The sequence below is a fragment of the Daldinia childiae genome (genome assembly GCF_008694065.1).
Source record: "Daldinia childiae strain JS-1345 chromosome Unknown Scaffold1, whole genome shotgun sequence".
In the NCBI taxonomy this organism is placed as follows: Eukaryota; Fungi; Ascomycota; class Sordariomycetes; order Xylariales; family Hypoxylaceae; genus Daldinia; species Daldinia childiae.
This window is the reverse complement of record NW_022984642.1, coordinates 2,850,816-2,863,435: the sequence shown is the minus strand read 5'-3', so window position 1 is coordinate 2,863,435 and position 12,620 is coordinate 2,850,816. Positions and strand designations below refer to the sequence as shown.

The window sequence follows — 12,620 nt, the reverse complement described above, 5'->3', positions numbered from 1 at the left end:
ATCTTGATATCTCCACAAAGTTGCTTTGGTGTCACGACGAACAGCGGATTCAATGGTGACTCTTTTTTCGTGACTCTTAGATGAAGCAACTAGAAATATCTTGCTTCGGACCTTGAATCCAACTTTTCATAGGCTTCACGGCCATTACACAGACATCTCACTCTCTTATAGTAAACCGCACCTCATCAATACCGAATTTCTTAAAAGCTGAGCTAGCTTATCTTCACTTACACTAGGAGCTCTACGACTTGGCAGTCTCATACTTCTAGAATCTTGACAGTCGATGATAACGATATACTCAACCCAAAGTGCATACATATTTCCTAATTAAAAAAGCACATCGATCTACTGCGAAGATGTGGTCGTCAGCTCTTCGGTCAGCTAAAAGCGTACTTCCTTATGCAACAAGGAATTACTCTACCCGGGCTCGACATCTTATGTCAATCAGCGATCTGACCGGTGCTGAGTTTTCACAACTGGTGTTAAATGCTGCGGCTCACAAAAAGGCTGTTAAATCCGGTGGCATTCCGGCAGGCCTGAACAAAAAGTTAACGGGACAGACGGTAGCCATGATGTTCAGCAAGCTGAGCACCCGTACCAGAGTCTCAACGGAAGCTGCCGTGGCTATGCTAGGAGGTCATCCTATGTTCCTTGGGAAAAACGACATTCAACTAGGAGTGAGTATATTCAGAGTATCTCAAGTCAGCAAGAGCTGCTAGCTAATCAACTTATTTTCTAGGTAAATGAGTCGTTGAAGGATACGTCCAAAGTTATCTCGTCTATGACATCCTGCATGGTAGCTCGAGTCGGGCCTCATAGTGATGTTGCGGACTTAGCAAAGTACTCGAGCGTTCCGGTCATCAACGCGCTGTCTAATGATTTCCATCCCCTTCAAATAATTGCTGATTTCCTTACGATCCACGAGTCCATTCCCAGGGCTCCTACAGAGAGCTTCATACCAAAGGGGTTGAAGGTGGCTTGGGTTGGAGATGCAAACAATGTATTATTCGACTTCGCCATCGCTTGTCTAAAATTGGGTGTCGAGATATCAGTTGCTACGCCTCGGGGCTACAGCATCCCACAGGACAAAGTAGAGTTGATCACAAGTCAAGCCGAGTCTACACCCACACCAGGTGTTCTAAACCAAACTTATGTTCCGGAGGAGGCCGTGAAGGATGCCGATATCATAGTAACTGATACCTGGATTTCCATGGGCCAAGAAGAGGAGTCCAAAAAACGACTGAAAGATTTCTCTGGCTTCCAGGTTAGCAACGAGCTGGCTAAGCGAGGTGGAGCAAAGCCAGACTGGAAGTTTATGCATTGCCTTCCTCGTCACCCTGAGGAGGTTGCCGATGAGGTTTTCTACTCTCCTCGGTCCCTCGTCTTCCCGGAAGCAGAAAACAGGCTCTGGGCTGCTGTTGGTAAGTGACGTCTCCTTCCGAACTTGTCCATCTCAATGCTAACCCCTATATAGCGGCACTCGAAGGGTTCGTGGTAAACAACGGGGAAATATCCCCAACTTCCTATACGTAGTTCTAGAGAGGGTAAAATTGTCTACTACAGGGCAGCATATACTGGTTTAGTTATGTGAGATTAATCTAGCAGTTTCGAGGTAAATGAGGTGGTGTTCAAAATGCTTTCTATTCTGATACGTGTATCAATTTCGGTTGGCATGGTAAAAAAATGGGATCACTGAGAAAATTTCAGGCTCTGTATAGAATGGTTCAAGTAGTTCGCACTAATGTGACCTTATCTACAAAGTAATAATATCAAAGTAAGCCAGTGTAAAAATTTTCTGACCACCAACGCCTAATCCCCTCCAGACAGCCAGTTTATCCAGGAGGTAACTGGCTGGCGTCTACGATCTCGTCTGCCTCTTTAACAAGACTCCTCCTCGTCGGGCCATATAGAGGTGATCGAGGGCAATGCCATGAGACCTGTTCGGGACGTCTAGAATTCCGAACGGTGCGATCAGTTTTAGGAATGAATCAATCCTGACTGGCTTGGCAGATCTATGAACTATTAGTATGAATTATAATGATTCGATGAAGCTTAGGTACTTACACTTCAACAATACAACTGCTGTGTGCTGATATCCAACACCTTGCCTCCAAACTGGTGGGCAAAGTAAGTTATGGATCTGAGATGCTCATGCTTAAGTCTCAGGGCCTGACTAGCCACCATTTTGCTGGGATGAAAGTCTTCAGCGATATCTTCTAGAGTCTTATCACCCGCCTCTGCTTGGTCAGACTCGGCTGTAATTTCGCGGTGATGCGCTAACAACTCCTCGAAGTATTCCGGCCCCAAGATATTAACCTTGGCAAGCAGCAATTCCCTTTGGACTAGAGAGGCGTTTGTGTAGTCTAAGACGGCCCAAACGGGTACTAGATCCTCTAATTGCCGTCGCGCCTGCTCAACCACGCCGTCTTGCCCGGTAAGAACAATTGTCATGCGGGAGAGATCCTCGACCTCGGTACTGCACACGACCAGAGAGTCGATGTTGAAACCGGCGCCGCTAGAATACCAGAAACTCGGGACAAAACACCAGGCTCGTTCTGCACTAAGCAGTTGAGAACATGACGTTTTGGTGGGGCCATCGAGGGTGTCGGGGTTTCGTAGAGAATATTAGAGACGGCCGCTTGTGCAGACCATGATGATGGTATATCGTTGGTAGGAAGAGGAGCTTGACGGCGGCGAAGAGCTTTATAGGCAATGGCCGAAGTAGAACTTCTACTAGACTCCATCTGAAAGATATCTGAGGAATGGCTCGTACGCTCGAGGCGATAGCCTTGAAGCAATTGGCTTGAACAATTGTACGGGACGCCATAATTTCTGATCGTAAACGAGAACTTGAGAAGTTCTCTGATCAAAATGGCAGTCCACAAAGCCTTACAGAAATTCTGGCGGGGCTCAATTGGTAAAAGTTTCTACCAACTTGACTCACCACTTAGTGGAAAATTGTGGCCATTAAAAAATGCTATGAAAATGTTGGCTGGTTGAAGGCGACCGAAATAAATCTAGGGTAGCTCCGAATCCCGGAGTTACATGTACTTAAATGTTAAATGTCCCATAGGTACCTAGGTACATGTATTTCTACAGTACGCCCCTTGTAATAATGTTATTCAGCGGACCCCTAGAGCTTTGCTAAAATCCTGAAGCGTATATCTATTATCGCCCTATGAGGTTGTTATAGCTTTTCGAAAACGTCGTTTCAGGGTATTTTATGCTATAAAAACCTGGTATAATAGTTGAGATGCTTTAAAGGGCGTTTGTCTATCCAGAATTAGAAGCCTTGTTTTGTATCGTGCACGTCCAGTAAGCTAACATTATTACAAGGGGCGTACTGTACATACCTATGCAACTTTGGACCCCACCTTAACCTGGTTACAACGGGCGGGATCCACGGTCCAGACTTCTGGGTTCGGATTATGTATGTTCCCTTTTCCGTCGCGTTCATATTGCTTATTCTCTTTCTTACGGTTCCGTCTAATTCAAACATTAAGCTAGGCGGAAATCTCGAGAATTATTAACTGCCTATACCTTTTTCAACCTTAATTTTCGACCAACCATTCCATTCTTTATCCAAACTAGCAATTCCTGCATTGCGCAGCTTTCAAACTTCTGCGCATAATTCCATTACAGACTCCCCGTATGCTCTGATACTTGATTGATTTTCACATTTCTTAACCATCGCGACATTTATAAAAATGGACGACACGGAGCGACGTACCGCAAAACGATCTCGGTTCGACCAGACAGAACCCGAGCCGCGCCGTTCTCGATTCGATCGCAGGTCGCGTTCCCCACCAGCGAAGAGGTCTGATCATGGTCGCGATGGTCGCGAACGTAGTCCATTGGGTAAGGATGGAGAAAACAACTCGCATGAGTCTAAGAAGAGTCCTGTCGACCCGGCAGCCGCAGCAGGTATGTATTTATTCTCCAGAATGGAGCTTTATAACTTCGTCAAACTAACTGTCCGTCTCTAGCTGCCGCCGCCGCTAAGATCAATGCACAGATCCAGGCAAAGAAGGGAATCCAGCATGTAGACGTACCTCCGATCAAGTCAGCGTCGTCAGCATCTCCCGGTCCGAATGCCGAGAGCACCCCGGGCGCCATCAACACCAACAATATCAATGGCGAAATGTATATTGCCGACGGCGATTATATCAAGGATATCGAAGTGAACGACCTGCGAAACCGATACCTGCTCACGAAGAGTTCCACACAGAAGATGGTAAATAATACCCTTGGTTAATTCCTACTGATTTGCACCAGAGTTTCAGTCCTAGCTTGGTGGTTCTTTTCCAGTGTATTATTATCGTGTGCGAAGAGTTCTGCTTACATGGAAGCGTGCTAGCTCGCACACGAATCCCCTCTGTGGCATCTGCTGACCTCCGCTGCTTGATTTAGATTAAAGAAGAAACCGGAGCTGGTACGATACCTCCTAGCTGTTTATTGATTTATTGTTAGAACCATAGTTGACTTTGAAAGATGTCACGACCCGAGGCAATTATTACCCGGATAAAAGCATGGCCACGCCATCGGTAAGAGAAACACCTCGATCAACTTAGGGAAGCTCATGGGACTAACGATGGCTTAGAACCCCCCCTTATTCCTCCATATTACCAGCACCTCCAAGACAGGACTGGAATCTGCTGTTGCCAAGATCGAAGAATTGATGAAGCAAGAACTCCCGAATTTGGTTGACGAGCGACGGTTTCGACGTAGAGATCAGGAACAAGTCGAACGTGATGAGTTTGGAAGGGTCAGCTAATTATACTTCTTCTATAGTAGACATATACTAATGTTGAGCAGCGTAAATGGCCAGAGGCGAAAATCCCGATTGGTCTCGAAGAGATTCGAGGTTTTAACCTTAGAGCGCAGATTGTCGGACACGGTGGTTCTTACGTGAAGCATATTCAACAAGAGACCGGATGTCGTGTCCAAATCAAAGGACGTGGGTCAGGCTACCTTGAAGCCTCAACTAACCGCGAAAGTGATGACGAAATGTACCTTCATGTTGCGTAAGTATATGGTGCATATTCCCCCGTCCTAGTTATCTAACGATATATATAGTGGTCCCGATCCTAAGATGGTCGAGAAAGCCAAGGAGCTATGTGAAGATTTGATCACCAATGTTAAGGAGCAGTACGAAGAGTTCAAGAGCCGACCACCGCGCCAACACTATGGTGGTCATGGTGGCCATAATGGTAATGGTGGTGGTTACGGGGGCGAGAGGTCTTATGGTGAACGATCTTACGGCGGTGACAGATATGGAGATAGACAAGGGAGTGGCTCGGGCTCTTATGGTGGATACGCTGGTTACAATAATTCGCCCAATCCTGCTGCAAGCTCGGCCTCCCCTGCGCCTCCTGGTCAAGGCAGCCCACAGAATGCTAACAGCGACTACGCTGCCCAATACGCCCAGTACTACGGTGGTCAAGATCCCTATGCAGCATACGGTGGTTACGCAGCGTAAGTAATGTGCCCACGAGGAAATGCAAGATCGCTAACGCCATTCCAGATACGTGCAGTATTACCAGCACTACTATGCTGCAGCGCAAGCCGCTCAGCAAGGCTCACCAACACCGCCAGTTCCTGGTGCCGCCGTCTCCCCTCCACCTCCTCCACCTAGCGAAGCCCCTCCGCCACCGCCTCCTGGAGGATCTGCACCACCTCCCCCTCCTCCACCACCCGGAGCTGGAAGCTATGGCGCTGTAAGTCATTTTACCAAGAGATTATAGTATATACCAACTAATTGGTTGTGTCTAGGTCCCCCCTCCCCCTGGACTATGATCAAAACTTAAATTTGGAGACCTATAGGACAGACATATCTTCTATACCCTAACAGAGGGATTCATGGTATTTAAGGAGATAATGAGTTATTCAAGAATGCGGTCAAAAGGGATATCGGAACGAGGTTTAAGGCTCTATTAGAGGTAGCTTGCCCCGTACAGCAGCCTAGATAGTATTATTTGACATTTATTCTCCGAGCAGTACATTCTTTGTTTTTGAGCGGGCATGTACCAAAATGCCTTCGTGCACCTAAGGTAAACCATAGCTCTATTTGTTATATTTCTTGCTTTTAGGTATGTAAATTAGCTCTCATCTCATTCATTAATGTAATACGCTTATACTCCAGTGGAGCATATGCTTAATATATTGCTTATCGATAAGACTACGTCAGTTTATCTGGACCGCTGAAGGGTTGCAACACTCCATTAATTCTACTAGCTTTATTCCATGACCATGTAAATGATTCATGCTCAAGCTCAGGGGAATATCTGGGTTCGTTTAGGGGACATTTATGAACCTCCTCCCTTGATACTTCTTATACAATGAGTCACCAACGGTATCCGTCGATAGATCCCAAGGAACCTCATTCTGTCTCCTTGAAGGTCCTCAGGTAACCAACGCTAACCTACACATGTCCTTACTTTGTTGACGATAGGCTCTAATATTATATTACTATAACTAGATTATCCAGGCCCTCCCTCGTAGTCCAACACCCTCTACCAACACCTATCTCCCTACCTGCATCAGCCCAGCAGGAACCTCCGATCCCCGCCTCCCTCGCCTATAGCACAAACGGCGACACGAATCCAGACCCGTTCCTCCTCGCACCAATCTTACAACTACCGCCATCTTTCGGCTCCGCATACGTCGGCGAGACATTCAGCTGCACGCTCTGCGCCAATCACGATGTCCCGCTCCCCGGCGAACTCCCCGCGGCAGCAGCACCAAACTTAGCCCGACGAGCCCGCTGCACGCGCCCAAGCGCAAGTTCACGCGCGACGTGCGCATCGAGGCCGAGATGAAAACGCCCGGGTCCAGCACCGCGCTGAAACTACCTCTACTAGGTGCCGACGGCGCGGTCGTCGTCGCGGCGGACAGTAATGCCGACGGCGCCAAGGGCGGTCACAGCCACGGGGGCAAAGGCGTCGATCTCGAGCCCGGCGACACCCTGCAGCGCATCGTCAACTTCGACCTCAAGGAGGAGGGCAACCACGTGCTCGCCGTGACCGTCAGCTACTACGAGGCGACCGAGACCTCGGGCCGCACGCGCACCTTCCGCAAGCTGTACCAGTTCATCTGCAAGGGGTCGCTGATCGTGCGCACCAAAGTCGGGGCGTTGGTGGCGCCGCCGCCGCTGCCGTCGCAGCTGGAGTTGGAGTCGGAATACGAGAAAAGGGGAGAGGATAGGAGGAAATGGGTCATGGAGGCGCAGCTGGAGAACTGCAGCGAGGATGTCATGCAGCTGTCCCGCGTGGGCTTGGATCTGGAGCCCGGGCTTCGCTACCGAGATTGCAATTGGGAGGTTGCGGGCGGTGGGGGAGGGAAGCCGGTGCTGCATCCGGGGGAGGTCGAGCAGTGCTGCTTTGTGGTGGAGGAGGTGGAGCCGGGGCCGGATGGGACGGGGTTGGAGATTGATGAGGATGGGAGGATAGTGTTTGGGGTGTTGGGGATAAGTTGGCGGAGCGAGATGGGGAATAAGGGGTTCTTGTCTACGGGGAAGTTGGGCACGAGGATTGTCAAGTGAGCGGGTTGGTTGGCTGGTTGTCGATGAAGCTACGATGACGACGGGATATGAATGGACTTGCTGCGAGTGTAGCCTTTGGTGGCTACGGCGAAGAGGGACTACGATATCTGGCTGCAACGACTTGTGGGTTCTAGTATTCGCATTAGGTGCTACATACATGGGGGCATGACTAGGTAGGTAGGTAGTTATCAGGGCGACGTCTACGCGGTTTACGAAGTATGAAACTTGATGGTTGAACTACATCGGGGATCACGACATATTTGTGGATAGTGTAGGATAGGCGTGTCATCGCCATTTCTACCAGCATGCACCCGAAAGATTTATTGTCGTTAATATATATCATTGGCATAATTCGGGTCTTTAGGGTTGAGGTGATCCCGGAAACTAATAGTCTTCCTATATTACCTATCTGAGCATCTTACCCAATTAACGATGAAGTATTCCCAATCAGTCTCTTCTACCTATACCTACGTTATGTAGTATTACCACCCTAAGAGCCGTATACGGGGTATAACACCGATGCCATAAATATCGTAGCATATTCGCGACGACACGCAAGCTTCTCCAGTTACACCTATCCGGATATTTGGGAAAATGAGCTGTCAGATAGAAATTCTCCTACGTAGCACCATTCTACCTACATACGTACCATACATACCATACACCACGTCCATGTACGCCACTAAAACGGCCGCATGTTCGCGTCCTTAGATCGACTCATGGATTAGCTAGCTGGCGTAATGGGAAGCGGCGCTCAGACTTGGAGGACCCTAGAGATCCTAGAGAATCCCTAGTATGTATCTATCCCATTGGCCAGCTGGAAACGTACCGAGTGCCTAGGGCTAAGCTCTCGACGCATACACGAGTCCGTCCAAGTACGCATGCAGATGCATCATGCACACCCGGATTTTTATTTCCTGGCGAAGACGTGGGCGGGCGTATGTAGAGAGTGTCTTGCTTCCTATGCAGTTCATGAGCGGTGAAGAGGAAGCCGATCTTCTGGTCGCACCAAACCGGTTCCAACAATAATAGCGCCATCATAATCGTTCAAAATCCCGGACGAGAGAGAATCGGGCTGCATAGATTTACGAGGCCAAAGCGCAACGGATGAGCCGCTCTCATCCTCTAGGCACGACATGGAAGAATAAACTATATGATTTTATTCCTGATAGTTATAGCATACCTCGCAAGTTTTGGGGATTCCCGGAAAACTCCTGCGATGCTACCCTTTGCATGCTATTATTAAGTATGCGGCTGCTAAGTATCCTTTCCGGTCTGGAAGGTTTCATCGGACGCCAGAACAATATTGAATCCTTCTATAGTGTATGTATTCCAGCATTGTCCATCGTCAGACTTGAAAGTGGGCAGTAACCAGATAACCGAATCTCCGGAACAGGCGAAAGACCAGAGGATCTCGATAATTTCATATAAGCTTGGCCGCCGATCAACCACTAATTAGGTAATGAGCAGGATGAATAGCCAGCCTGTCTCGAAAAGTAATGGCGCAGTCTTGGCATTTTCTTCCAAAAACAACACCATATAATATATGTAAAAAAAAGCACAAAAGAGGACAATGAAAAATAGAAAAAAATACCTATTGACTTTTTAGCTTTTATTGTTATTATAGGTATTTTTTATAATTTTATTGCTTTAAAAATGGTGGAATTATAAATATATTTATATGGTATATTAAAACGTTATTAAAGATATATTTTTAAAGCTATATTTCTAGTGCATTATTATCTTAATAAGAAAATTAAAATGATAAAAAAGTATAATAGCCTTTTGCAAATAAAACGATATATATTATAACTTTATTACTATTTATTTTGCTTGTATAACTGGTGGTTCTTTAAGAAGGGTTAAATGCCAAGACTGCGCCATTACTTTTCGAGACAGACTGATAGCTTAGGGTGTGTGGCCTATTTTGGAAGTCGTGAATTACAACCCAGTTTGAATGCTGGTGATCAACTTCAAACGTACCTAACACTAGCCATAGCTCTAGGTGATACGCGGGCAACTCAGCAACGTGGTTAAAGGCCCGTATTGCTGACAGGCTTCTCGTAATAACGAAATTGCCATGTTCGTTACTTAACTGTTATGGCGTGACAATATTGCCTGGCCTCAACTGAAGGTCAGTATGTAAGTGACCAAGTCAGCTAAGTTACGAATCCGCTCTGACGAGCGTTTGTTCCAGCTACGTCACTTGTGCGGCACGGCAATGCTGTACCTGATGCTAGGTTACTAGGACTTAAGCATGGATCCATGGATCAGGTGGATTGGTGCCTCCATGGCCTCCATGAACGGTTGCAAGGATCCCACGAGCTTGTCAATCACGAATACAAATCCTGTGAGAAGATGACAGGTACAAGGTCAGGTACAAGGATCGGAACTCTCTAACGAGAACATGACAAGCTTCAGATTTGCATGTCCTCGGCTTTTCCACCCCAGGATTTCACGTTTCTGTATATATGAAACCCACTTGAATGTTCGGGACAAGAGGAAGCTTAGCTTAAGAGCCGAGTATCTCCAAACAGGTTCTAAAAGAATTCGGTATGCGGAACGCCCAGGATCGGCGTACATAGACCAGGAACCGTGAAGAGCGGTCACCTCACCGTTGTTTGTAAGGTTGGATTGATGGGCACGGCTCTCGGGGTCAACCGCCATCTTTCGATTTCTGAAAGAAGGAAAAAAAAAAAAAAAAAAAAAGCAATAGCTGGGTGCTACTGAGACTTGAATAGACTTCCCATCTTTCCATATTTTCGGCTGTCTACTGTGTAGCCTGGCCGCTAAGATCCATGGAAAAACCCCACACGTCTGAAACAAATACTGGCCGATTTCCGTCTGGATATCTGCAGCGGCGTCAAATAGCCATCGGCTTTAACTAGCTTTAACTGATAGGATGTTGTTCACCGGGGGGTAGAGACCATATAGTAATGTGCCTGATTGTAACCCGAATAAATTATGCGATATGAATCAGTGCTGCCGCCGCCTTATTATTGTTGATCTGACACGTTGACTCTCTACCCGAGAATCACGTATCTATTGGGTCAGATTGGACGACAAGATCGGGCGAGGTGCGTCGCTGATAATATATCGTGCTTAAGCTTGCCCCTAGGTATCTGGGTATCTGGTTATGTAGATAAGTAGTCTCGAAAAAAAAAAGATAAAAAGGAACAAATACCACAGACAATTGTAACCGTGCGCTAATCCCGGCTAAGACCGTGAGCTTTTTTACTTAATGATCTCGATATAAACCCCTGGATATGTAGGAAGCTCTGGCCCCTATGTATGCACCATAATGGGGGCATGTCTTAGCCACTAGTTTCTAGCAAGCCTAGAAAAGCAGCAGACCATCGCTAGCCCACAGGCTCACAGACAGGATCCAGTGGAGTATGTCTGCATCTGAAAGACCACATTAACAGGCTAGGCCATACTCGAAATAGATAGTGGCCTTCTGTGGTCTTCGACGTAAAAGTTTCTGCTGATGTTCTAATACGAGCTGTATCTTTCAATCTGGGACTAATAGGGGTAGATGAGATTTTCTCAACTTGTTAAGACGGGTTGAAGAGGGTGTAATGCCCCCCTGAATGGTAGGCTATGCAGGAACCATCAGATACCTACATGCGAATATTCCTCCAATTCCTCCGACGACCCTTATTAGTTGAGTACGTCTCCCCTCCACTTAGAAGGGAAAGGAAATATTAAAAATAGGGGAAAGAAAGACATTGAGACGCAACGGTCCGGATACTGTAGGCACTAATAGATAGCCATATCCTATGTATCTGCAAGGTACGCAAGACCAAATATCCGGACCAGTAGCTGCGAGTATTTCTTTGACGCCGGATACTGGCTAAAGAATTGGTCGCATCTCTAACGACTCTTATGTATTGCCCTAAGCTATAGGTATTCGACCTTGTATTGAACGGCGTAGTATAGTATAGTAGCATAAAGACGCACTAACGATCTCGCTAAGATAGTTGCATGTTCATCATTTTGTAGTTTCAAGATGCGCACTAGAGAATGTTATAATTTTTAATAGCCAGATATTACGCAGATAGGCAGATAGGATAACGGATGATGAAAGGGCTGTAGCTGTATGTATGTCCGAATGCACAGCTTGTTGAAGATGTGTTGTTCAAGATAGTGTTTCACCGCATGAGGCAAGCATCCATGCTATTCTGTCTGTCGTTGGTGAATTGTCCAGTCAAGGATGTCTTTTTCTTTTCGAGGACCTGACTCCTGATATTGTATGCAGTCTAATATGCAGGTACCTAACCTTTTGTGGTTCAGATGATCAATGTTGATGAAAGAAGAAAAAAAAAGAAAAACATTGTAAACATGAAAAAGGTTTACGGAATAAATGCGAACCTTCCACAACTAATGTTCACAGGTTCAAGTAAATACATGTACCTATGTAATAGTGGACATGTTACAATGACCTTTGAATCGGAAACTGCTAACCTACAGGTCATTGTATGCATGCAGCTGCCTACAAAATATATCTCGCAGGCGATTCGGATAACCCCCTAAAATGTGGCTTTCCCAACTGCCAGACTAACTAAAGCGGTACTCCCATAATTCCCCTGTCGGGTCAACTCAGTGCTATTTTACCCCTGTAAGAGGGGGGGCGGGACAGGGGTTCAGGGTCTGGGCGCTGGAGCTATGTTGTGCGATACGTGATACGTAAAAAATCCCACTATGTACAACTAGACCTGGAAAGGAAAAGATGGTGGGGTTAGTTAGCGGGTACGTAGCCCCCCGACTGTCCAACTGCATCTTTTCGTTCATTTCGTTCATCAACCATCTTCACCTGCGCGCACATTCAAGTGCCACATCCAATGCCACGCAGGCCCCTCTGCCCCTTCCTACCTACCTAAACTTACCTATGTAAGGGTTTTAATTCAAGGTAGTTTCTGGGTTTGTTTTCTCCTTCCACGACCACTCGTTTAAACTAGTCCGTCATTGGAGATTTCCAAGTTGCTCCAGAGTGCTCCACGAACCTGGGGATCGATCTTTTGCATTACCAAAAACACTCGTTTTCTTGAACATATCCTTTTGGAGTTCATCCAACCTACCA

The 12,620-nt window shown here is 46.8% G+C and overlaps 3 protein-coding genes across 3 annotated transcripts; all 3 read left to right on the top strand.

Moving 5' to 3' along the window:
* Window positions 1-356: 356 nt before the first annotated feature.
* Window positions 357-1,533, top strand: GL218_00745 (Ornithine carbamoyltransferase, mitochondrial; the record flags this gene model as incomplete). The annotated part of the gene is made up of 3 exons (XM_033577180.1): window positions 357-677; window positions 740-1,421; window positions 1,475-1,533. 3 exons carry the CDS (start codon window positions 357-359, stop codon window positions 1,531-1,533), a joined length of 1,062 nt encoding a protein of 353 aa, XP_033441526.1.
* A 2,174-nt stretch (window positions 1,534-3,707) lies between these two features.
* GL218_00744 (uncharacterized protein) lies at window positions 3,708-5,796 on the top strand (the record flags this gene model as incomplete). The annotated part of the gene is made up of 9 exons (XM_033577179.1): window positions 3,708-3,924; window positions 3,987-4,234; window positions 4,411-4,432; window positions 4,492-4,544; window positions 4,601-4,765; window positions 4,816-5,024; window positions 5,077-5,475; window positions 5,525-5,717; window positions 5,773-5,796. The coding sequence occupies 9 exons, from the start codon at window positions 3,708-3,710 to the stop codon at window positions 5,794-5,796; spliced, it is 1,530 nt and encodes a 509-aa protein (XP_033441527.1).
* A 542-nt stretch (window positions 5,797-6,338) lies between these two features.
* Window positions 6,339-7,540, top strand: GL218_00743 (uncharacterized protein; the record flags this gene model as incomplete). Its single annotated transcript, XM_033577178.1, has 2 exons — window positions 6,339-6,406; window positions 6,607-7,540. The coding sequence occupies 2 exons, from the start codon at window positions 6,339-6,341 to the stop codon at window positions 7,538-7,540; spliced, it is 1,002 nt and encodes a 333-aa protein (XP_033441528.1).
* Window positions 7,541-12,620: the final 5,080 nt, after the last annotated feature.